The sequence below is a fragment of the Lathamus discolor genome, chromosome 2, assembly GCF_037157495.1.
Source record: "Lathamus discolor isolate bLatDis1 chromosome 2, bLatDis1.hap1, whole genome shotgun sequence".
Lineage (NCBI taxonomy): Eukaryota > Metazoa > Chordata > Aves > Psittaciformes > Psittacidae > Lathamus > Lathamus discolor.
This window is the reverse complement of record NC_088885.1, coordinates 65,827,439-65,854,744: the sequence shown is the minus strand read 5'-3', so window position 1 is coordinate 65,854,744 and position 27,306 is coordinate 65,827,439. Positions and strand designations below refer to the sequence as shown.

The following is a 27,306-nucleotide window of genomic DNA, read 5'->3' as shown; positions in this document are numbered from 1 at the left end:
ACTCTTTGTCGTGTATAGACAGCTCCTACTTTGTGTGTATTTGAAATTCTGTAGGTCTCTGGAGAGGGTAACAGCTGTAGTTCTAGTCCATGCATGCGCACACGTGCACACACACATTTATATTTGCTACCCTCTCAAGAGAGCTATCATATTTTAAATTATGCAAATATACGTGCATCTATATTTATATTTGCCAAGTAAACTGAGGGTGTAAGTTGACATCACAGATACATGTATGGAAATTGCCTATGTACAGTGCTGTAAATTGCTGTACAAGCAAGCTCATCCCTGTCACCTTTTGTTTGTTGCTCAAGGAAAAGAAACAAATTCACACAGTATGATTAATAAAGAGCAGCTGTGGACATAATTGTATGCGTGTCAAAAAAAGAAGTATCTATCCACTGACTGTAAAATAGTAACAGACAATCCTGCTGCATATTTGATGCATCTTTTTACTGCTTCACTCTGCACCTCTTTCAGTAGCAGTGTTGTGTTGTTATGCTCAGGTTTTTAACACCTTTTTTTTGCTTATGATCTTGTCTGTGTGAGTACAGAAAATCCAGACACAGTGGAACACAGATAGTTTTTTGAAAGGTATTTCAAAGCGTTATCCTAGATGATTTATTTTGCTGCTCCCACACTAGCAATGTTAGCTAAAGCACTGGTGAAGAGCAAAAAGAATGGTGAAATAATGCTATGACAAATAATAACTCCTGGGAAACAACAACAAACAATACAGTGATCAGCACATGACTGTCTGTATTGGAAAGTAAGGTTAATATTCACCCCATTACTTCTGGCCCAGAGCTCATTTGATCGGGTTTGAGGAATTGCATTTGTCTTGGGACGTTTGGAGTATTGACGAGGGGCAGCTTCAATCAACATTTGCTTTGATGTTTCTGTATGCATAAAATTGAAATTCAAGTGTGTATGTGTGTGTTATAATAAGGCACATAGCTGATGGATTAGATTCATTATCTGTTATTTGAACATTAGCAGTATCTTTGAAAAAGATGCAATACAGCCTTTGCTGTGCAGAATTTAGGATCTAAACAGACAGAAGTGCAGCAGGTAGGCTGTCAGAAAATTCCAGAGAAGGAGGTTAATATTATTTGGCATCAGTTTTGAGTCTAAATGGATTGGAATGGTTTGCTGGGATTTGTGTGGCTTCTTGTTTGTTTTTGTTTTTCTGTGGTAAGAAAGAAGATATGGGTCTTTGGGGAAGAAACATGAATTAGGAGTGGGATTTCTGGACTGGCATGTGGATAAGAATGAATTTCCATCCTGGCAGTATGCCTGTAAAGTACCTAACTTTGCATGGTGTAAAATACACGGCACTGTTTAGATCAAATTTTCTAAAGAATACACTGAGTGTGGAACACTCAGATAATCAGCAGAGTCTGAAAGACTTGCAGAAAAAAATCAAACTGAAGCCATATATTGCAAGGTCATATTATTCTGAAAGAAGAAACAAATCTTGGGAAAGCAATTTCATCAGCATTCATGGGATTGAGCAGTGGCACAATTCCTGTGAAGCCCGCTCCAGAAATGATGTCATGTGTCTGCCATGACATAGTAGGCCACTCACACTGGCACACAAACACTGAGCAGCTGCCCTCTGCAAATCCAGTTGCATATCTCTAGCAAAAGAAAGACTCTAGTCAGAGATATGAATGGTTATTCACCCATCTGCAGAAAGAAATGCAGTGTGCCAGGCAGCAAACAGCAAGCATCATACATTTACTGATGGGCAAAGCTACAATGGGGAAACCACAGGGGATCGTGTTGATAGGAAATAGGCAAAAATTGGTGGTCTGTTTCATTAAACCCATGGGTTCCATTAAGGACACTGACAAAGCTCACTTCCTGTGTACAGCTCCAGATGTCCATGAAGCTCTGCACCCCCAAAATTTTTAATTCACATAAGCGAAGAATGTAACTGCCACAGCAAAGATGGTTTTTGGTCTGCTGGAGGGTCTGAGAGGAAGGGAACTAAAGCAGTAGACCTCTGCTCTGCTTCACCACAGTGCCAGCTGCCCTGGAAAGACTGAGGTTGAATGCGGCAATTGCACTCCTGCAGCTGCCTTTAATGTTCTCAAATATGACAGGCAAGATATGCACAGGCCACAGAAGCTTTATGTATCTCTTAGTTTGGAACCGGAAAGGGCCATTGTTAATGAATAGAAGAGTATAGAGACATCTTTGATCCCCTGCCTAGACTGAGTGAATTAGCTAAATGCTGAATATCTCACATTGTGCCACCATTATTGTTCATCATTGTGACAGGCCGGAAAGAGCAAACATAATAATTAATATGAGGCATTGTGATAATGGCACTGTGTCTCAGCTTTAAATTGTTTAAACAAAGCTGCTCTTTTATTTAAGTAACTCCCTGATAATTCTGTTAAATCTTTCTTTTCTTCAGTCTTGAATCAGCATTTAAATAGAGACATCTTGTGTCCTCTGCCCAAAGTGGGCTTACAGGCAGGGAATGTCTGTGTTGATACGTGTGTGTGTTGCTCTTTCTCCCTCCATCAGTATCGCTTTAGAGTACTGACTGTAGAGCACAGCTATGACTGAATATTTTTCTTGAAATGTCAGATAAGATTATCTAGCTAAATATTATTGTACATATTTGATACTTGTAGATGAAAACATTATTTTGTCCAGATTATTCAAATAAATGTATTGAGCAGCTTTTCTTCTGCATTTGAAGAAATGTGGTGTTTTATTCCAGTTGAGCAACAGTCAACTAGCAACAGTATTCTTTCTGATGTGGTCTTTTTTATGAGGAGATAATAACGCTCATTCTCAATGTGAAAACTACAATTTCAGCTCTTATCCTTAAGTATCACATATTTCTGTATGTTCCCTAATATATAGTAATGGATTTAGAAGCATGGAAGCATAATGTTTGAGGCAACACACTACCTCCTCCGTAACCCTTCCTGGAAAATGCACTGTATGTTAGACCTGCTTTCGAAAATCAGAATCATCAAAAAATATTGTCCAGAGGGGTTGTGAACCTTCCATCATCACTGGGTATACCCAAAATGGTATAAAATGGACGAGGCTCTGGGCAGCTATAACTCCAGATCTGTCTCTAGTTCTGTTGCGAACCTTGATTGGTGTAAATAGGATTGTGTTGGTCTGAAAGCACCAAAGTAACAACGGGAGAAGGATTGTTGAAGTGGGAGAATGGCTGTTGATGGCACTGAGGTTAGCAGGTCATTAAGATAACCGCACACATTTACACCACTGCTTCTCAGGGAATCCACCTCAGGAGACAAGTCAGTAAATCCTGATGACTCACAGAGGTGGGACAAGAAGAGATTTTTTGCTGTTGGTGTCTAAAGACAATAGAAAGTCACATCTAGCAGTAGCATGTGGTAGTCAGCCTAAAAAGAAATGAGAAGTTAGGATGAGGACTGGATAGCTGGCATTCGTTGTCCACCCTGTCATTGAAAGGAATGTGTATCCAGTATGAATGCTAGACAGACCATTTGGCTACATATGCTGTGGTGCTTGTGAGTACATAGGTAAGAGTGAGACCAGCACTCTCGCTCATTGAGCTGTACTAAACTGTTGGTACTCAGTGTTGCAATATTGTTTTCTAGACTTTTCAGGAAATAAAGTTTGAAGCAAGTGACTTCCAGAGGTTCCTTCCAATCTAAATTACTCTTTAATTTTGCCCTTGAATGCAGGAATTAGTGGATTATGTTCCATGATCTCCACTGCACAGGAGGTAAGATTAGTATAGTTTTATGGTCCTTACTTAAATCTTACATTTTTGTCTGCATTTCTTCCAACTACCCATGTCCTCACAGGTAAGGATTAAAGGGTTTTTTTTGTTTAGTTATATAAAAAAAAAAATGGATTTTCGTCACCCAAATACAAGGGAAAACAAAAACCAACAAAACCAAAGCGAGAACCCAACCAACCAACCAACCAAAACCAAAGAACAAACAAAAAAACCAAGCCACCACACAAGCCCCCACTCTCCCCCAAGCATTTTCAGAGCATAAAAGTTAGTTTCATATTCACAAGAGCGGTGATTTAGACTATCTGTTAAATAATCTTGTACTTGAAAAAATTCCATTCAGTGAATCCTTTTGATCAGAAGGCTGTAAACCTCTGAAATTCAGAGAGCTGGGGTTAAAATGTCATCTCAATTGTTGTCTGAGACAGGATCAATCACAAACAATGAGGATCAGGTGTCCACGTAAAAAAAATACAGCACCCAGACTGAACTCCCCAATTTGCAGACCTCATCTTGTCATGTTCTTCACTGTGCTGAGCTGATTGTATGGGGCTGGATGCACAAATAATCTCTCATTCATATGTACTCTTAACATTGCTGTACATATGGAATGAAACCACGTTACTCTAAATCATGCATGTCTGTCAGCTCTGTCACAGAGCAGGAGTTGTGCTTCTTGGTTTGCTTGTTATCTGAGAAAATACTGTTTCTCCAAAAACACTAAAGGGTCTGCTATGAACCCCGTCATCCACACCTTGTTCAGCCTTTGCCTTTAATAGAATTTCCTGTTAAAAGACCAAGTCATTTGTCATGTTTGTGATCTGACAACTCGGGAAGTAAATGTTGTGAATGCATCTCTTCCCTGCATCCCTCTTCTCCCTCCCCAGTCTTTCCTGTTGTGTTTTTTGTTTGTTTGTTTGTTGTGGGGTTTTTTTGGTTTTGTTTTATTTGCTCATTATTGTTTAGCTGGTTTGGGGGGTTGTGGGGGGTTTTTTGTTTGTGTTTGTTTGTTTGGTGTGGTTTTTTGTTTGTTTGGGTTTTTTTTTTAATAGCTGCCAACACTTCTGATTGCTTTTGGTAGTGAGAGAATTTGGTTATAGAACAAAATAAAGCAGCTTGCTCCTAAATTCTGCTTCGGCTGGTTCTCTAAAATTTCACTGTAGCTATTTCACTTGCATTTCCAGTATCAAAATGAATTCCACATTTTCTACCTACATCCTCTCCTGCTTTATAATTCTGTTAGTATTTACCATGTTCATTCTCATCAATGTGGTGAGCAACAGAAGTCATGTCTGATTTCTCCATTTCTTTTCATATTCAGATTAGTACCAAATTTTCCTATCGTCTATTCTGGTATACAACACAAAATTTTCCTCACCTTTCACCTCTGCCTATGCCTTAATACTCTGTTACTTTGATTCTGTAACTTGTAATATGTAGCCTACTCTTTCCTAGCTGACTTGGCATTTACATTGCTTCCCTTCACCCTATCTAAACGTCTTGTAACTTTTTTGCCTGTCTTCCTGAACTGTGTAATTCTGCATCTTTGAAATTCTCTCCAAATTCACATTGTGTATCAATTCAAACTTGGCTTTATTACATTCAAACCCTCTCCCCATGTACGTGCTTTCTGTTGTGTTCCCTAGCGTGCCAATTTAGAAGCTGGTTTTCCTAAATATTCCTTTTGTCCACTCCATACATAAAACTCTCCGATTCATCATAATCACTGCTCTCTCTTTTCTCTGATTCAAAACTCTGTTCTGTAAGGATCCCAAAACTCCGAGGTAGCAATCTTGTAAATTGTATTCTGTGCTCAGTTACATTCATGCAGCATCAGTAAGTCAGTGGAACTGAACTCAGTGGCTTTGCACAGGTATAACCAATAGCAAGATTCATAGCAAAGATAGTGGGCATTTACTTTGGAGGTCCTTTTTTGTTCCATTTAGATCTAGTGCTTAATGATATTGTTATTAAGGTGTCACTGCAAGATGTCTTGTAGTCTTTAAAGACAATTGTAATGCATAGTGCTCTGGTTTAATTTTATAAGTAGCTAAGTTAAAATACCACATGAAATGGTTAAGGATTGCTATTGATGGTGAAGGGAATCTAAAGCTCTTTCAGAACCACTGGTGTAATAAGCCAGAGGTTCCACCTGGTATGCTCAGAGAATGAGACACATCCGAGGCTGTAATGTCTCATTTAGACATGATACCAAGTCTGTGTGAGTGTATCAAATACTTCATTCACATAATGTTCAATCAGTAAGTCCTTCAGACTTGATATCCTGCCAGTGGGGCTACCACAATTCGTGTATTCATAAACACTGTCCTTGAGATCTTGTCTGCTCCTTTCTGCACAACCCACTGTATTAAAATAAGCCTATCATTTTGGATACGGAACAGTATCCTGCAGTTTTTATGAATTACTAGATGCCATCATAGTTTTTTACTGATGATATTCCCTGGTTGGAGTCATATATTGTAAAGTACAGTTGTTTCCAAGATTTAATAATGTGACAATTAAGAAAACGCAACCTTTTTTCAATAACAGAGCCAAGTAGAAATTAAACGGTTGTTTGTGTCATTCTCCTAGTCAATTCAGTCTGACTTTTGCCTCAGCAGGGATTGTGCAGTTAAGAGCTAAATAAATGGGCCAGTAACAAACTGTAGAAAATTCACAAAGGATTTTGTTCTATGAAACCGTAACCAAGACAAGTGGAGACCGGTAATGAACAGTGTTCCTCAGGGGTTGGTATAGAGACTGGCGTTGTGTAACTTCTTTGTCAGTAACATGGACAGTGGGATCGGGTGCATCCTCAGCAAGTTTGCTGACAACATCAAGCTGTGTGGTGTAGTTGACATGCTAGAGGGATCGGGTGCTATCCAAAAAGACCTTGACAGGCTTGAGAGGTGTTGATTGACAACTGTGGCAGGGGTGTTGGAACTAGATGATCTTAAGGTCCTTTCCAACCCTAACTCTTCTGTCCTTCTATAATTCTATGACAAGAAGATCAACATGAGCTGGCAGTGTGTGCTTGCAGCCAAAAAAGCCAGCCATATCCTGGGCTGCATCCAAAGGAGCATGCCCAGCAGGTTAAGGGAGGTGATCCTTCCCTCCTCTCCACTCTTGTGAGACCCCACCTGCAGTACTGCATCCGGCTCTGGGGCCCCCAGCACAAGAAGGATGTGGACCTGTTGCAGTGAGTTCAGAGGAGGATCACAAAGATTATCAGAGGGCTGGAGCACCTCTCCTGTGGAGACAGGCTGAGAGAGTTGGCCTTGTTCAGCTTGGAGAAGAGAAAGCTCAGGGGACACCTTATAGCAGCTTTCCAGTATCTAAAGGGGGGCCTACAAGAAATCTGGAGAGGAACTTTTTACAAGGGCATGTAGTGAAAGGACAAGGGGGAATGGCTTTAAATTGAAAGAGGGGAGATTTAGATTAGATATTAGGAAGAGATTCTTTACTGTGAGGATGGTGAGGCACTGGACCAGATTGCCCATAGACGATGTGGCTGTCCTTGGAAATTCAAGGCCAGGTTGAATGGGGCTTTGAGCAACCTGTGGAAGGTGGGGTGCTAGAACTAGATGATCTTTAAGGTCCCTTCCAACCCGAATCATTCTATGATTCTAGGAAAAGCATACAGTATTCTTCTAGTACTTAATTCTATCAGCTTTCTTTCTGTTACCCCAATAAATAGGAATTTTGCCTGAGAAAGGCCTGCACATATATCCTAACAAAATGTTTGCATCCAAGAATTAATATTTACTGTCATTTTCCAAGCTAAACTCAGTGAGTAAATTTGATGAACAAATCCCTTAAGTTTTTCTTAACACATCTTTAGAAGTACAGGCTACAATATGGAAAGCAACAGGAAGAAGGCATTTTTTCCAAACAAAGGTTTTTTTTTAACAAAAGCTGATGTGATTTGCTCACATTATATTTTCAAGTGTTGCATCTCTTTTAGTTGAATCACTCTTGATTTACACAAGAGGATCTAGTTTACAGTATTTTGTAGAATGAATTATCAATACGCTCTGTTGCTGTTCTGCTAATCAAAAGGCTTTTAACCATGCTGGCCTAAAAGTAAAGAATACTTTTATTGCTGTACTATATCATAAATTGCATCACTGAAAGTGCTGTACAGAGCTTTTGATTTTGTGCATTTGAGTGGGGTCATTGAAAGCTAAAGTTTTAGGCATAGGTGGCGTGATATTCTATAACCTTTTGCTGTAGAAATAGAGTGGCTCATTAATAAGGGCAAAATTGCCACTACGACTGGCTGAAGTAAGTCAGAAATTTCACTCTGAATCCTTTGGTCAAAAGAATTTCACCAAGGCGCAGGCATGTTCTGGCAGTCCTTTCTCAGATGCCCTTATTCAGTCCAGTAGGACTACACAGATAGCTCTCATTTATCTGAATACATGCACTGCATTTGTTACAAGAAAGCAGCTTTGTCATCAACAACGAACCTTAGATGTCTATTTAGAATGTGTTTGTTTGTTTGTTTAAAGCCATAACTGTTAGTATATTCAACTAATCTGCAATCTGGAAACTTTTGTTTGAATTCCATGCTTACAGTTTGCTCATTTGACTTGATCTGATATATAAAACTGGCCTTAGCTGTGTGATGTGTGACTGGTTTTTTGCAGCAGTCACTTGGTCTGAATATGCTTAACATAAAATTAACTGTTGGAGTAGCTGTTTCTCCCTCAGTCCACCTTTGTCTTATGATCTGTCCATACAGCAGTGTTCTGTGATGGCCATTCAGAAAAAGGAGTCTGTCAGGGGAAAGGCATGAAAGATGAAGTTTTTCAAGCTTTCTACTGCAAGCCTTTTTGCTTCAAACACACAAGATGTTAATGGGCATGACAAAACTTGAGATGTATGGGGGAACACAGCCAGACATGATGTGAACAGCAACATTTGTGTAAAGTTTTGAGTAAGTGAAGATGAAAGTCTCCATTTTCCATGGTTACTGATCCTCTGAGATGCCCTTTTCAAACTAAGACATATCTAAGTTTGGAAGCTCGGAGAATGAAAGGTAAAACTTTTTCTGTCTTCTAGGATATCTCCTATCACATTTCAGAATGCAGTCTTCTGTATCTTAACACCCAGCGCAGTGACAGCTTACAGATAAGCAATATATATTGGCACAGGTTGAAGACAAACCTCAGCATATTAGCATAGGATGATGAAGTGGGAAACGGTACATAAATTTTGGCTGAATCTCCTACAAACCAGATTAACTTAGCTCATCCAGAACTACATGTTATTACAGCTAGGTTGCTTCCAGTACCAGATCTGGCTCATTTACTGTCAACACTGTGCTGCAGTTTGAAGTTAGATGTGCTTGCTGTTGCAAAACATATTCACCACAGTTAATGGGAAATGCCTTTCAGGGCGCTTTTTCTTAGGGCGCACTTTCTGAGAGAGCCTTCCAGAAGCAGAGAAGGACAAATATGGCTCAGAAGTCCTCAAGTAATACTGTCATCATTTGACTCTAGAGGAGACACTAGAACTGGATTTTATTCAGTTTCACAGAGGGCTCCTTCTGTCAAGAAGCCAAGCCCAAGGAAAAAGGTATATCTTAAGTTGCTGCAAATTATGGGTCTCTGTTTGCAGAGATGTGAAAAAGTCAGATTCACAGTGGATGCAATGCTGCCTTTTGCACTGATTATTAATGCAATACTTGTAACTTTATAAACTGTGGTCTAGTAGGCTAACAAATAGCAGTACGCTGTACCGATACTTCAATCATGGAGCTTTCCATGCAGAAGTAACAGCATAAATAAAATCTAATGCTTCTTAGCTTCCAAATCAATGCTATGTTTGTACAGTCTGGGGTTTGTTTTTTTTTTTTTTCATAGATCATCTGTTCTTTGCAAATTGTATGTATTCAGCACACTGGAAATGAAGACATAGTGGAATTATGTGTTGACCACTCAAGTCTAGTAAATAAGGTCACTTATATATCTCTCTAATTGGCTTTTTTGAAACAGAAACTTACGTAGAACATCCAGAAACCTCCTATTCACTTGCTTAAGTAAAAGCAGAGGAGATTCATTATTTGAAATACTTAAAAGAAAACTGTTGTTCGAAACATCTGGTATTTTAAGATGCTCTTGGTTATGTTTCTGTTCTATCAAGAAGTATTAGTAGAAGGCAAAAATTGTTTTTCATTTTCTGCTTTATTCTGTAAGCCTCGTCCAAGCTGCTCATTTGTGATACTGTGTAGAAAACCTGTTGTCCTTTGGAATACTTACTGAAAAGCTGCTGTGTAGATTTTTATATTACATTAAGTGAAATTCAGAACTTGCTGGTGTTATGTTTTCTAGTTTTTCTAGCCTCGTATTATATGTTGCAAAACACTTAAACTGAAATCCTCATTCATTATTGCCAGTTAAGAAAATACCAATACCTGATTTCAGTTACTAATTTGCACTAAACCAGGTAAATAGTCAAGTGTAATAACTCTCTATGGACCTATGTATTGCCTTTTAATCCTTTAGAATTCCATTTTATGTTCTTTCTTTCTTTCTGTTTTGTGGTGATTGTTTTTTCCTTTCTTTCTAATTAGTTTAATATACAAGCTGTGATTCTGAATATGCCTTGATTACTTCAAAAATTTCTGAAGCAATGCTTTCCTCTCTTGGATTTTGTACTTTGAATATGCTCAACTGGCACACTTGAAACATTTTGGTTTAGTTTAACCCTTTGATTGTTGTGGTTACAAATGGCGTCAAAATGCTGTTGCTCCACTCAAAGCAAAGACAATCTCATACACTCCATTGAGTTTGTAAAACTTCACCAGTGTAACTCTTTTGAAATCTGGAAAATCGTGGTTGTCCTTGTCTCAAAATAGAAATAGGCAACTCTTGCTGAAATGCATTTTCCAGTGTGCAGATTTTCCAATTTTTTGCAGGTTCATATTGATCAGATTTAGTCTTGATTGGATTAGCTGCTGTTGTGGGAGAATATTTCCATCAGAAACACTTGTGAAGAAGATCCACTGCATTTTGAAGTGGATTTTGATGTATGTTATGGACAAATTAACTGCTTTTTTCTGCTCTTCTTATCCAGTCTGAAGGGTGCTCCAGGCCTGAACATTCTCCCAGAACTAACACTAGTCTCGGGCCAACCTCTGGTGACCATTGTGCCTTCAGAAATACCCAGAGGATATAATATTTTAGGTCAGCAGCAGCAGATTCCTGTGTACTTTAGGAATGATGTAGGATGGGATGACATATACATAGTAAGTAGAGCCAATTTTTTTTCTGCCCACTGAGGAAAATATGACTCAAAGTCTGAGGTCTGGTGAGGGCTAGCGCTTCAAAACTTAACTCTCAGGGGGACATTGAGACTGCCATTGGAGAGGATTGCTCTTGGGAGAGCAATCATACCAGTGTGATTTCTTACAGAATGTAGTCTATATTGCTGTATACAGCCTCTCAGCCCATGAGGGTTCTGTCCTTCGCTTGAAATACTTCATCTGGTAGTACTTAAGCTCTTTCTCTGACAGTTCATAATGGGCAAAAAAAAATGCCACTTTTCACTGCTAAATAGCATATTAAAAGCAGAGCAGTTTGTATCAGTCTCCCTGAAGTTTAAGTCCTATATAAGCATTAATCTGAGTTGAGCAAATCTCATGAGCAGAACACTCCAGCGATTCTGAGGCTAATGGTAGCACTCCATGGAGCTCTGACAGCCCCAGGTCATTCACAGTCGATGAAAAGATACATCCAGTCTGATACTGCTGTTGGTTAAGAGGATTCCTGTATTCCTTAATGGCATAAAATAAAAGCTGTGCATATAATTTGACACAAATTAATTTGATTGCTTTCATAGACTTCTTAAACACAGAGTTTTGTTTCATATACCTGTGTCTGGAATGTGGGGTGCGCATGCACGAACTGTTCTTTGTAGTTTTGTAGTTTGTTTGCATGTAGCTGCCATGCAACTTTGAAGCCCTGCTAGATGGAAGCAGAGTTGCTATGATGCTTCCTGTGAAATTAAAGTGATGCTGCTTCATTTTCCACGACAAGCAGAAACACTCAAAAAAAAAAAAAAGTAACTAATAGATCATTTTCTTCTGTATTTTTCTTAAGACCATGAAGATTATAGACTGTAATTTGCTTATAGTTAGCATATAAATGTAACAAGAAGTGGTTTTGTTTGAGGGACCTTTCATTGCCAAGGAAAAATGCTTCTGAAAGTTAGCTAAAAATAAGACTGGTGCAGGGTGATAAATAACAAGTGCTTGGAAAAAAAAGAAAAAAGTAGTTAAAAACAAATTTGGTACAGTTCTAAAATTATTTCCCTTATGTATAAATCAGGTCAAATGGACTTTTTCCTGCAAGTATTTTGTAAGAGGGCAAAACATGTTACAGTCACAACTAATGTCCCCTTACTGACACTTCTCTGTTGGGATCTCTCAGTTTCCATGAATGTGGTTGAAGACATACAATTTAGCTTTATCACATGTCAAGAAGATCTACTCATATTTTTTCCATAACAGCTGGGGGGGGGGGGTTGTTTACTCATTTTTGAAATATATCAATAAGATTTTTACACAACATTTTTTTCAGTTACACCATTGTAATTCTAGTCATATATAAAAATGTTGAGTGAAGAGGGAATTTATGCCAACTATTGCTATATTGGCAAAATAAAAATAATTTTGATCCCAGCAGTACTATTTTTGGATGTGCTTTAGGTGAACTAAATTAAATACTAAAATTACAGCTTAGTATATCCAGGATAAAGTATTGTTTTCTCAGACCTCCTCCTTTTCTTCTCAAGCTATTGGGTCTATCTGCAACATCAGTACTGAACACTTCAGTATCAGTACTGCCCTGTATAATCTTCCACCTGTGTTCACTACCCTATTGAGATAAAATAGAAAATAGTGTAAAGTCTTTATACATATTCATATCCCCAAAAATGTCTGAAACAGAATGAGCCAAGTTAAACATACTTAAGTATTAGGTAGATGGCATTTAATGACAATAGAAAAAGCAAGTATATCTTCATTTCAAGTCTATTCTGGGATTATTTTCAGCTCCATTAGGACAAGTATAATGCAGTACTTACTTTCTATTTAAATCTTATTTTGAAGGTTAATTGGAAATTATTATAATGAATTATTCTCCTGTGCGAAGAGAAATTTCTCACTGAATGATGTAATCAAGATTATTTTTCTGTATTTTTTGTCTCACCTGGTCCCTCCCAAATTATAGAACATAGAAAATATGTCCAAAGAAAAATAATTCACTCATATTTTGAGGATTCTACATTTTGTATATGTCACTTAACTTCCAGTACAACAGTGTTTTTTTTTATTAAAAAAGAAAAAGTTATTTGCTTGTATTTCTGGACTTATTTTAATTGCTTACATTCAGGCATACAATAGTAAACAAAACATGGACGTAAACTTCTGTGGTGTTACCTTCATGTATTCTGAAATTCATATTGGCTTTTAATAATGCCTAATTTAAAGAAAAATGCTAGACATGTCTGTAGGTCCATATGATTAAACATTTATGCCTGTATTAAGAAGCACTGGGAAGCTTTTTATTTATTTATCATTTTGTATCTTTTCGAATCGTATTCTAGAATCTATGTCTTACAGTCTGTTCAGCTCTCAGAGGAGCTTCTAAAGGACATAAGCACTAAAGCAGAGAAGCAGAACTAAGTATTTGAGAAACTTGCCGTAAACCACCCATGCTACCAAAAGGGAGAATGTGTAACCTTTCACTAAAAGAATAGTAAGGTCATAAGTTCTGTCGTGAAATATATTCTCATTGGAGTAGATAATTTCTTGGTTTCAGAGTTGTAAAGGAAAAGCCATTGGCAGTGAGAAAACAGTACCAGAGAAAATGCTAAACAGCCCAAGTAATCAGGTTGTGAAACAATTAAAAATCATTTTAAAAGGAATGAATTCTGTGTAACTAGTTTATTTGCAAAATTATATGTTATAATTTTAAATAAAAATTTCAAGCCTCTTCTTTTTACTTATCGATTTAGTGTAATTAAGTTTTACTTATCGATTCAGTGTAATTAATAGTCTGTTTAAATCAAGACAGCTCTTAAGAGATCAGATCCTTTGCCCTTTATTATTCTTAAAACAGCTACAAAGCAACCCACAACCATATGTCACATTAAGTAGTCATTCAGCATATTGCTATATAAATAGTTCATGAATTATATATGAGAGGAAAATTCTTCTTAAGAAATATTGGAAGCGATTTTGCTTGTGTCTACAAGCTTAACTAAGAAAGCATTTTTTTCTACATCATAGTCAGTTTTAAGACTCATAACAAGACTGTAGCAGCCTTTAGCTAGAAAGAAAGTCATTGTGGATAGTACGTTTCAATGAGGCATTTGCTTTTATTCATATTGTTTTCCAGTACTACCTGACACCTAATGTGAGTTACTGGAATAACAAATAAGTGTTGCAAATGGTATTGTTAAGAGGAAATGGAATCTGGTGGTATGAATATGCACATGCAAAGGATATAGAAAGTACCCTAAAAGCCAGTGTCACAATACTGAATAAACTGAACCTTGTGTTTGATGAAAATGTCCGTGCTTACTTACTGGTGAGGGGAAATAAAAAAACCCAATAACTGCTGATTTGTAATTTTTTTCAATATAAGATGGCACATTGCTGTTACATGACTTTTCATACTAAATGATCAGAGACCCGTGAACTCCACTTTGAATATGAAAAGCTATTTTGTCTTTCTGTGATATTGCAGAGGATTAAGGGAGATCGAGCAAGGACTGTAAATATTGTAACAGTAACTTCTGATAGAAATACTTCTATTTCATATTAGTCTTTCAAGAAGCAGTCAATAATACACAAGTATTTGCTGTATATTTGCTGTATATTTGCAGGGTTTCTCTTTTGTGCATAGCTATTTAAGAAATAACCTCATTACTTGTCCCATGGAAAACTATGTTTTTGTGAAAGAAATTGAGACATTTTTCATAGCAGTTTATAGAGCTGACAATAAACCAAGCATGGATCAGTATGTCACATTCCGTAACTCTAGTGCAAAGTCTCGCATTGATTAGAGTTGACAGGGACTTGCCCATTGTTAAAACCCATCCAATGATAGCAGAAAATGTGGCATGAAACAGGTTGAACATGTGATAGCTGCTGGCACTTCGAGCGTAGTCTATTCAAATGTCACATTAGTAAAGCAGTTTTGAGGGTTTTTTTGCATTGTTCTTAGCACAAGCTGGAAAAATCTAGTGTGATGGTCATTTCCTGCTGAGTCAGAATGCAGCAAAGCTGCTCAAATGCAAATGCAGTGGTCCACAGGAGATGGTTGCTTTCTGGTCTGTGCTGGAGAAGAGACTGCAGGTTGTTTGGAAAAGTAAAAATGACCAAAGAGCTTCTATAAGATTTGTGAAGGAAAGTATTTCGATGTGTTTTTAAAATTCTTCTTTCAAAGCACAGTTTATCTCGTTAGCTGCTTTGCTTTTGGGGTTTCTTTGAATGAATTGCTAACATTTGTGAATATGTAGTTGCTAGATGAGATCGCACTTCAGAATGTTTAGCGCATAATATTGAAAGAGGCTTAAAATCAACAACAGATCTGTAAAGATAACTCTGGATTATTTCACAGAAATAATTTTAGTAAATGGGATTTACCCAATATATTCTTCTAAACAGAAATCTTAACATATGGGTATTTCTACCCAAACTACAGAAGTTGGACTGCTTTCCTCTCTTACAGAGAAACAGACTGAAAAGACTTCCAGCTATATTCCTGCCCTACTAATTCTGTTTCCCTCCTTTCCACCAGTTTTTACCCATGTGGAGAAGAACAGGCATTTCTTGCATTCCCTGCAAGTGAACCTTTGCAAGAAGTTCTTTTTCTTGGAAAGTAAGTTTCTCTATATTTCTCTCTCTATATATATATATACATTTCTTCTTCTCTCATTCTCCAAATACACTTGGCTTGCATTTAGAGGAAACTTTAAAAACCTTTGAAAATATCACATGTTGGGTAGCTCCATGGATGGAACTTAATTACTGACCTCATGTACTCATTTTAGGTTATATGTGAATTATTGGCAAATTGCTTTCATAGGAAAAAGGTGTGAGAGATGAATGATAAAAGGTTGGTTTGATAAACTGGGAGAGGATGATTATTAGGGAGAAGCACAAATATCCCATCTACTTTGCCCTGTCAGCATGACTAAGCTCCAATATTGAGAGCTTCATTTACAACTAACTGCTTATGGCCTTCTCATAAGAACACTTGTCTATGCAGTATTTGAGTGCAAAGAGGGGGGTCATAATATGTTGCACAACTCGTCCACCTTTCTTTCAATGCCTGAGACGAAACCCTGCAAATCTGCAGTCTGCAACCCAGCAGTGATTTAGAAGACTGATCAATGGCCTCCTCTTGCTCTCAGGGGAGGATATTCCCACTGCTACTGGGACTGCCCTCCAGCAGTCAGCTGGAACACTGGGAACTCCTGGCGATTTTCTGCTTTCTCCTTCAACTTTTCTCCATTCTACTAAAAGGGTCAGGGAGAGGAGTCTGCCTGGGATAGCATAGGTGACACAGGGAGGGAAGGGAAAGAGAGGGAGTCAGGGCTCAAGCAGCAGCAGGAATATAATGTGAATAGGAACGATTCACACCTGCAGTGCTTAGGCAGCACCCTTACAAAAGACAAGTACTTGTCAGTATAACAGATCTGCTTGTTCCTGGATAAACTGGATGGAGTGGATGCTTTTATCATTGTGCATGTCTAGCAGTTTATATTTTGTTCTGAAGGCCACTATGTGCTACATAATAGAGACAGGAATGAAAAGTTCTGCAATTGGATTGTGTTGATCCCAGTGGATAGTCTTCTGTGGAAGACAGAATAACAGAAGCTATCTAGGCTTTCTTGTAAAAAGGAATTCATACATTAAATGCTAGAATTAATGTATAGGAGAGACATTTAGCTACAAAAGCAACTGTCAGCCTGATTCCTTATTCAGTAAGGAACAAAGTTTCTGAAATACAGCACATAAAGTGAGTTCAGGATACCAAAACATAGAATCATAGAATAATTTGGGGTGGAAAGAATCTCCAGCAAGAGTCTAGTCTCCTTTGCCCAAAGCAGGGCCAGATTCTACGGTAGAGTAGCCAGGGTTGTACCCAGTCATGTTTTCAATATCTGTAAGGTTGGAGATTTACTTTCTGCTTCACTTTGCATGTGTTTCAGTCTTTGAACACCTTGTGAATATTTTTTCCTAATATGTGATTGAAAGTTCCCTCGTTACAGCTTGTACCTGTTGGTATCAAACAAGCAGGTGAGACATCTCTAAAAATAAGTAAGCTCAAGTGGAAAACTGGACATAACAAATAATTTAAAGTCATGGCAAATATCTGAATTAATCAAAATAAACACAATGCTCTAAAAATAGACGTGGGAGCTCACTTTGATCTCAAGTCAATAGCAGTTTTGTACTTGGAAGTGAAAGAGGTTAGACTCATCAGAGGATTTGCGCTCAGGAGTTTTTACTTGACTGTCCTTTAGACGTCAAAGTCAGAAAGAACATGCATATTGTATCCCAATAATTAAAAAACCCCAAACATTAATGGCGTATTGGAACATATAATAGGGACATACCTTCTCATGTCATCATAAAAAAAGTGGCTCAAAAAGAAGAGAACAAAACATGAACATAGAGACACAATCCCTTGTTTCTGTGTAATATACTAAATAATTTCTGTGTAATATTGCAGCTGCTTTTCCTTTCAACACACAGCAAGCAAAAGTATGTGAAGCTTTTGCCACCTTTTTAGTGGGGGACCAGGATTCAGAGGGGCAGCAGTTGATGTATTCCCTACTTTAATTCCTTATTCTGCCTGCTTCCAGTAAATACTCTCCTGGGGAGACATGCAAAGACACGCATATCTCTTTGACATAGAGTAGAAGTGGTTTGAAGGAGTAGCTGGCTGTATTTCTCAAGAAATGTCTAATTTTCTCAAGAAATAGGGGTAATTTGAAGGAAAATTCTTTAAAATCCTCAGTTTTCTTGTATTTTTAACAAGTCCTTGATCAGAGAACTTTTTAGTATATGTGGTGTATATAATAGCAGAGCAGCATATATAAAGCTCAAAAGGCATCAATTCTCCACAGAGAAAAACTAAGACAGAATGTGGGTATTGAGAAGAAAAAATACAAAATTCTCTAAGAAGCATCTAAACCCACCAGAGAGCTGAGAAACTAAAAAATGTATGAATATCATTAATAGAAATTAGTGATTAAATTTTAATTTTCAAAGGAATAGATGTATAAATGAAGAATAGTAGTAAGCAGTAATCACACAAGAACACATAAGGAGAAATCAAACATCTAAACTTAGCTAAAGAAAAAACAATTAGTGATGTTTTATTACTGATAGACATGTTTTGAAGAGACTCTGTGGAAGGAGAAAGATGATGTAAGTAGTACTTTCTTGTGCAGTACATTAAAAAAATGTTAGAAAATAATTTGTAGAATAGCTCATGACAGAAACTACCTCAAGGAGGATCATTGTGTTCTGGAAATGAAGTTAATGGTTCAAATCTAGCAGCTGAGATATTGCTAGTGCCAGCACTTGTTGCTCCTTGTATTAATACTGAATTTGGCCACTTAAAGGGGATATAATCAGGAAAATGCTTTCAGTTTGAAATCTGATTCAGGCAGAAGTGATCCATGCTTTAACAAAATTGTTTGGAAAGTAGACTGTTTTTTGGAAAAAATGGGAAATATTCATTTAGAAAGATTGGGAGTTTGCAGAGAAAGATACAATTTTCCATAAGAAGCAGACACATTTTGGGCAGCTTTTTGGTTAATCAGCATTCTAACTTTACATCACAGGACAATGTTTGCCAGCCTTAGCTGTGAAGCATGAACATGTTAGTAATCTGAATTCACCTCGGGTACAGAATTTGAATGATACTCAAGATGTAAAAGTTCAAAACCATCACTTGTTTTGTTTGGCTTCTTAACTTCTCAGTGGTGCTGTGCTTTCCTGTAGGTCAGCATTTCATTTTTTTAAGTCCCTTTTGGTTTTTTTTTCGTCCTTTGGAAAGTTATCATCTCATGACATTTATGTATGCCTAAAAGTCATCTAGAAGATGATATTTGGAGTGAAATAAAGAGTAGTAGAAATTAATAAGGAAGCACACAGTGTAACAAAGGATAAAGGCTAGGTTATAAGTTCTGTAAAAGATGTACTTTGTCTTTTAGATGTTTAGCTTGTACACACTAAAAATTGTGGATCAGCCTTTTTGTGTTTGCCTTGCCTAATGAAACACACCACAAATATAGCCACAGTAAAAATAATAAAAACAACAGTAAGGCAGAGATGAAAACTTTTAAAGCACTAAAGAAATAAGTTGGAAGAGGCATGAAAAAAGTTACGAAAATGAAATGGGGAGGGAGCCGTGTTTGTTATAAATTCTTAGAGAAATATGGGGTTTTTTTTCCTTCACTATGTTGTCCTGTTTTTTCATTACTGCATTGTCTCCAGTAATGAAATCTTTGTTTTAAAATCCAGGAGGTCGTTTTAGAAATTGTTACTTATAGAAGCTATGCAGAAAGTTGAGAGAATGGAAAATCCATAAAGCACAGTAGGAACAATAGCCCCGTGAAGGACACTTTATTGTGCCTGATATTTGACAAGTAAAATGTATTGACAGAAGGAGCGCGTTGCTTAAAAGACACAACTTCCTGCCTTGTTCTCAAAAAAAGGACAAAGATTTGAATGCTAGGAGTGGGTTAAAATTTCTCAAAGGAAAGGAATCAAACATTTACTAAAACTAATAGTTAAGAAACAAGTTTAATGAAATAGACCATTTCTCTCCCCTCCCTCCCTCCCTCCCCCCCCCCCCCCATTCCATGTGCCTGATATTTATTGATAATGCAACTGGCAGCTGGATACAAGTGCTGACCCCCATTGTCTGACTGTGGCAAGTTCCTTCTTACTCTAGCAGTGAAGCGCAGTTTCAAAGCCTGCAAATGCAATGGCGCACCCATTTCTGTGAGCAAGCATATGCCAGAATCTGAAGAAGTTTTTATCTTCTGGCAAATAAAGCTGGTTTCGTAAATGCTGGTAATTATTGGTGCCCAGAGTACATGGTCCTGGTTGATGTTTTGCTTATAATACAGGGACTGTTTCATGAAGTCATGAAAATGCAGTTACAAAACAGAACAATACACTTTTTTCAGCGAACCTGATGGGTCTCTGGTGGCACAAACGCGGCACAGAATGGGAATGCAGCCGTACAAGCATGCCATGGGCCTCTCCTTAGCAGAGGTGTGAAATAGCTGTCACAGCCATGAAACACTTGAAAGCCAGTGTTTCATGGCTGTGCCAGAAAGCATCTGGCTAATGCCCTTGAGAGACACAGTAGCCTTCACCCTAGCATCCACACATTAAAGGAGACATTTGTTACAAGCTAATGAACCCTCATTGTCGTAATCTGTGTTCAGGAGCTAGGTGTCAACAGAGAAATGAGCTGTTCCAGAAGCAGTGAAATTAATAAAGCCTGATCTTTGTACAGATTCGACCTAGGTCCCCACATAACTCTTACAATAACCCCAGCCCTCTTCCATACCCACTTCGCTCCCCAAAACTCTTTTATCCCCTCAGAGTATCACCAGCTTCCCCCTGTATTGCCCTCTTCTCTGGCTGAGCAACAGGCAGCATGCTGCCTGTTAAGAGCAGAGGCTGGATGTGTGCTGGCTGAACACTGTCCTTCAGGACAAATGGTAGTCATTACAAATACCTCTCCTCCTCTACCCAACTGCCAGTGTTCACTACTTTTCTAGAAACTGTTATGTTTAGTACTGCTGCCCCTCTGCTGATTTGTTTGAAAGTCATCAGCCGGTTCACAAGTTACTGAGAAAGATGAAAAGCACCAGGGGTTAGGTCTCATTTCCTGAGGAAACCAGGGTTTAGACAAATGGTCATGGATCAGTGATTAGATTGCAGCTTCTGATGAGAACTTCATGGGCTGAGCCAGTCAAATTCACAAGTCTAAAACAAATGTGTGCAGTGATACTAAATTTTGTCAGCATGACTGCTATATAGGCCCTATCTGCACCAGCAAAAAACTACCTTAGAAGCATTTTTAGCAAAGGAAGCTCAGCTTTTGAAAAGTAGAACCTGCACCTGCTACAGCTTAGCTTTTCTTGCACAAAAATCCCACATTGTCTTTTTCAGATGGATGCCCGGCTCAGAGTAAAGGACATGCAGCACGCAGCCCCTAGCAGAAGCTGAAAATGGATTATGCCTACTGACGCTTTCGACAATGTCATCTCCTCTTTTCCTGTTTGAGATGGGTGATGTGATCATCAGGAAAAAGTTCTAAAATAAGCCCAGAGTGACCTCTCCGTCCATTGACTTCTCTTTCCTCAAGTCTAAAAACCATCAGAAGAAATGACCAGTCAACTACCAGAGGAGTCTGTGGAAACCCAGAGCTCAGATGAGCTCGAGTGCAAGATCTGTTACAACCGCTATAACCTGCGACAGAGGAAACCCAAAGTGCTGGAGTGCTGTCACAGAGTATGTGCCAAATGCCTTTGCAAGATCATAGACTTCGGTGATTCCCCACAAGGAGTCATTGTATGCCCGTTTTGCAGGTTTGAAACGTGCCTGCCAGACGATGAGGTTAGTAGTCTTCCTGATGACAACAACATCCTTCTGAATTTAGCTTGTGGGGGAAAGGGAAAAAAGTGCCTACCAGACAACCCAACAGAACTCTTGCTGACTCCCAAGAGGTTGGCATCTCTGGTTAGCCCTTCTCACACCTCTTCTAATTGCCTGGTTATAACAATCATGGAAGTACAAAGAGAAAGTCCCCAGACCCTGAACTCAACCCCTGTTGTGGAATTTTACAGGCCTACAAGTTTTGACTCTGTTGCAACTGTGTCCCACAACTGGACAGTGTGGAACTGCACATCTTTGCTCTTCCAGACCTCAATTAGGGTGCTAGTGTGGTTGCTTGGGTTGCTGTACTTTAGTTCCTTGCCTTTAGGGATTTATTTACTGGTATCTAAGAAAGTTACCCTTGGGGTTGTCTTTGTAAGCCTTGTTCCTTCGAGCCTTGTTATTCTCATGGTTTATGGCTTTTGCCAGTGTGTTTGCCATGAAGTTCTAGACTGCATGTCATCTTGATAACAAATACAGTAAAATAAGATGTATTGTCACTTGTGTAGCATAGTTGATACGTCCTGTCTTTGTATTCTTATTTATTCTTATTGCTGTCCATCCCACTAAATGGAAGCAGTGGCCCTAGTTATATGGTCCTTTTCTCTACTTGATCTGATTCCCCCCTCCTTTTTTTTAAAGCTAAATAATGGAAATAAAATTTACATGCTGATTTTAAAAGGTCAAGTTGTAGGAAAGGATAAAGCAAAATTGCCAAACTGGGTGCCTGCTGCTGCTGCCACTTCAAATGGGTAGCCCTTTGCTTTCTATTGGCTTGATCATGTCAGTCAAGGCTGCAGGATCCACACTAGAAGAAATTAGTACAACAGACACCTTCCAGATAGAAGTACAGCATCTTGTGCTTTGGAATATCTGTTATTTATCATACATTACCATTTATAGCAAATAAAATCACTTTATTAGTTGATATTATAAGGTGAATAAGACAAGCTGCCATTGCTTTTTCACAGTTCTTGTTATAGCAGAAATATTTGTTAGGAGGCCAATGGTTACAGGTTTTTTGCATTCTGCAACATGAAGAATCTTTTTTTCATGAGGTTAAAAACATGTCTCCAAAACACTTTCCTGAGACAGAAGCCCACTTGTCATATAGTTGCAGCTCCCTGTGAAATACTCTTGCTAATGAGTACTTCCAGGGACCCAGCCACACATTTGCTCTTCTCTAGGTGTACTTATTTTGGTGTGCATACACCTTAGGTTTCCCTTTGAGGATTCAGAGCTCTGCAGACTTCTGTAGCTACGTTGTTATGCTTACCTTCCCTCTAGCATTTCCACCACCGCACCACATCTCTAACCCATTAGTCCTCCTAACAAATTGCCTGACCAACTTCATGCACATCTACTCTGTGGTAGCTATATGGGAGAGTTTGGCTTATGTGGCTTTAACTATCAAGATAGACTTTCATTCCCAGCCATTAGGAAATGGACCTTCAATCACTAAGACAAATCTCAGAAAAAAAATCTGAAACTGTTGGGGTTTTTCTGTCTGGGTTCACAGAATGAGCATTGAAAGGAGGTTCTATGACTTTGGAAAGGTTTCTATTTATCGCATAGTTCTTCAAAATGTTTAATACCCTGAACTCCCTCTGTCGCCATTGTGAATGGATGGCACTCTAGGTGTGGCAATTGGTATGTCTTGATCAGTTGAGTTCAGAGGAGTTACTGATGATTTATCATTCCACAAATAGAATCAGGCCCTGTAAGGCTTGCTTGTATCTTGTATGGTTTAGGCTACTTTTTGAACTACTGGAAGAGCACAAACAAAAGAAATATTTAATGTGTATAACTAGGTTTAGTCAACACCACAGCTGCAATCTTGTTTTCCTCCGCACAGCAGGGTTAAAACTGAGGAGCTGAGCAGGGCAAGCATTGTTTCTGGGTCAGGCACAAGATTCTGTAATTTCAAGGCTGTGTCAGAGGGAGAAGGGTTTGTTGCATGAAGATTGAATGTATGGCCTAACAATATATTCTTAGAGCAGACTGACTTAAGAAAGAATGTAAAATGCCAATGGGAAGAGCAGAGCGTAAGTGTTGTGTCTGTCAAGGATTTGAAGTCAAGTTGCTTTAATTTCTGTAGATGGCATAGATGTTACCTACAGTTTCATTCCTATTGCAAACATAGGGAAGAATGTGGAAATGTAAAGGTCCTGTTTTTCTTGGCACTAATTTTATAGTAGTCCATATATATGTGTGTGTATGTGCATATAGACACATATGTAAGAAGAAAACTTAAAGCAAAATCATAGTTTCCAAGTGTATGGAGTTATGGAGCTGTGTAATGAATGATTAATGGAAATGTTTTAGACTTTTCTGTAATGATTTGATAACAATTATAACTAAAATATTTTCAGAATTCCTAGAAATTACTATTCCTAAGTAATTGTTTTTAATGTTTGTGGTAAAGCATATAGTTAGAAGAGGTATCATCTCCAGTTCTGGTATACTGCAAGGTTTGACTCATCTACAAACTCATAAAATCTAAGTATCCAACAACAATCATGTCAAAAAGCAAGAAAAATAGAAACCTATGTGGTGTTATAGTACTTCATAGCTTTGGGAAAAGATGTATTTGTGGTGTTAGGGATTTATATGTTTTAGGATTTGTTCAATTTGTCTGAATGTAGTGTCTCTAATAAAGGGCTGACTAATAGGTTTTGCATATGTGTGACCCATATGTAGTACCTCTGCACAACATGTCTACAGTGATACCTGTTGTCTTTTCCTTTTGATTTTCAGTTGATTATTTTAGCTCCAGCACCAGGTACTTTATACGCTGTTTTAAGAATCTCGGCAGGATTACAGTGGTATCAGTTACACCTCACAGCACAAATAAATACACCTGTTGTTATACTTCACTCTTTTAAGACTGCCAGCCTGTTAAATTTATGCTGTTATTTTAGACTGTGCTGCAACACTAATCCACTCTAAAATGCGAGCGTGCAAAAACATATTGATTGTATAGCTATTCTGCCACTCAGATAGCGCACGTTATTACAGCTTTGGTCTCATAAAACTCCTTGTATGACTTACAATATGACCACTGAGAATTGCTAGGAGGTCTAAATCTCAATTATCTTTGGAGAAGATATTTGGTGTGTGACTGAGATTAGAAGAACTTCAGATATTACTCTTTCATTATTTTTATTCTCCACCATCCTTAAGACTTAGAACTGAAAACTCTTGTCTCCTCCTCTACAGTGGAATAACTCTGTCAGTGTAAATGGAGTTAGAATCCAGCCCTGCATACCTGCCTGTCTGCCTTTCCTTCTCTTTCTGTGACTTTTTTCTCTCCTTGGAGAGTAATAGCTCCTGTGGTCATAAAATACTGCCTGCCCACCAAAGCAATTTCCTTTCAGTAGGATTTTATTCCTGCTTTGCAGAGACATGTGACTCAACTGGGTACAAAGTGTTATGAATTCATTATTATAGGATTAATTTTGTCCAAATTAGATTTTTTTTTGTTTTAATTCCTGCTTATCCTATGGATGCAGACCCTATCCTCACTAGCTGCTTGTTTACAGCATAAAACAGTGGTATCCCCTGAGGGCTGGGGCAGGATGATGTAGTAGTAGCTGCTGGGCACAACATAGGAAGGATGAACTGCACTGAAACATCCTCTGAGTGGGATGCAGTGAGGGATGAAATGCTGCAAACATGGCCCGAGCCCAGAGCCTAAAGGGCAATTAACTGAAAGTGAGTTACATGGAAAGCAGGGTCTGTGGGTTCATAACCAGGACACAGAGTCTTGGGGCTGTGGGTGAGCTGTGGATGAGAAGCTGTGTGAAGTGCCTGGGACAAAGGGGCTGTGTTTTAAATAATGAGTTTGGGGTAGAGCTGCTGCAAACAGAGGTTAATCTTTTCATACTTACCTTTCTGGTCATTTGGTAATTAAAAGTCATTTGCTACTGCTGCTATAGTTGACTATTTTTACTTTCCAAATGCCAAAGTATTGAACGTTATCATTTAAAGAGATCCTCAGATTTGGGCATACTCCCTCTATTATGTTAACTAGTTAAAGCTAGGATCTCTCAGACAGGCTTGAAGCAAATAAGGGCTGATGTCTTTGATTTAGCAGCATTGTGGATTTTGTCCTACCGTATTTATCATATGGCTTCAAAACCCTATATACAAATATAAAACACTTAAAATAGGCTAAGCTTTCTCCTAATAACACTATTGGCAAACTTCAGGGTTGCCAGCATTTTACGATGTATCCAAGAATAGACATTCTTCCCCATGACCTTTGTTACCTGAAGATACTGATAGGTCGAGCAGCACACAGCCCAATAGACAAGTAGTACAGTACAGGGAAACTCAGCTTTCCAGCTAAATGGCTACATATAACTTCAACCCGAGAAAGGGGAACTGAGGAGGTTCACAGGAAAGTGGATGACGTTGTGTTTGAGGGACTTCCTTGTAATTACAGGACAGAACCATTGTTCTTCCTAATTCTAACCAGTTCCAGGGCTAGATTCAACTCCCTTTTCCCCATTACTTTTCTGCATGCTCTGTTGGGACTGTGTAAACAGTATTTTGAAATGAAACAACCTTTCCTACTGCACCGAGTTTGCAGCTCAGCCCAGAACAACACGATTAATTCTGAAAAGATGGCTAATTGCATCCAGGATGCGAGAATGAACAGGGTGCAGAGGGGAAATGGCAGCAGGTTGTTAAAATAGCTTTGATGTCAAAGCAAGGAGAACATGCGGCTACATCCTGCCTTATTATGGCTGGTTCAAAACTAGTGCGACAGGCTGTCCCTGGCCTGAGGACCACCATGACTCAGCACCCTCCTCTGCATTACCTCTGTGGCAGTTCACTTCGGTTGTGCATCTTGATGTCTTGTACAGCAGTTGTACATCATGATTTCATTTTCCTGTAGAGGTGATGGGTGTAGTGAAAGGTCCACAGTGTTCCACTCTTAAACTGGCTCACTATAACTACCCTAAGGTTTCCCAGTTCTGGCAGGAGGGGAGGGAGAGGGTCTGTATTTCTTCATATTTCAACAAAAGCAAGAGAGTGCGCTCTATTTTAAATAGAACAGTGCCTTCAAGGGTAAGAAAAAACCAACAGGGGGAAGAAGAACTGCGGATTTTAAAATCATTTTAAGATACTCAAACTGATGGAAAGAGATGGTTCTGAGAGTCTACTTTTACTTACATACGAGCAGATTAGATGTTGAGTGACATCGGTAAATATTTAGTGCTGGAGATTCCTGAGAGAGTTTATAAGGCTGCCATACCTTAGGCACACAAACTCCACACTCCCCTGCTTCTCTGTAAAGCACCATTCTGTCTTTTGCATCAGCTCCCCTTGTCAAAAGTTGAATCATCATACTTTATAGAGAGTTCTGGTACACAGAACAAATCCCCAGTCTGGGGATGGCAACTCATCTTTTTAGAGACTCATGTGGCAGTAGCAAAGCTTTCAGTGCTCGGAAGAGAAGTCATCTTGCAGTCTGAATTGCTAGCATAAATTTAATTTAAATCAAGTTTCATTGTGTTGGACAACACTACAACTAAAAATCCTTTTATTGTATTTCTGCCTCTTTCTTGTGTTATGCAACTGTGGTTTGCATTTTAAAAAATGTATTAAATCATGGAAATCAGAGACGGGTGGAAAAAAGCCTAATAAGTCATTTTATCCATTTCCTCTGCCCCTGTAGAGATGAATGCTTTGCCTAGTCTGGTTTTAAATGTCTCGAGTGATGAGGCCTCCACCTCTTCCACAAGGGACTTTTCAGCCGTTTAATAGGCATCTTTGTTAAGAAATGTTTTCTTCATACTGATCCAAATTTTTTCTTCTGCATAAAGCA

At 38.5% G+C, this 27,306-nt stretch overlaps 1 protein-coding gene across 3 annotated transcripts in view; it reads left to right on the top strand.

The window, feature by feature from the left end:
• Window positions 1–24,141, top strand: part of RNF182 (ring finger protein 182) — a 31,732-nt gene extending 7,591 nt beyond the window's left edge. The window contains exons 3-5 of one of the 3 annotated variants that reach the window (XM_065667279.1): window positions 3,705–3,745; window positions 15,574–15,654; window positions 20,985–24,141. In XM_065667279.1, coding sequence (XP_065523351.1) covers window positions 21,201–21,938 — 738 coding nt within the window. In that variant the 5' untranslated portion in view covers window positions 3,705–3,745; window positions 15,574–15,654; window positions 20,985–21,200 and the 3' untranslated portion in view covers window positions 21,939–24,141. The remainder of the gene's footprint in view (window positions 1–3,704; window positions 3,746–15,573; window positions 15,655–20,984) is intronic. The other 2 variants (XM_065667278.1, XM_065667280.1) reach the window with 2 other exon arrangements.
• Window positions 24,142–27,306: the final 3,165 nt, after the last annotated feature.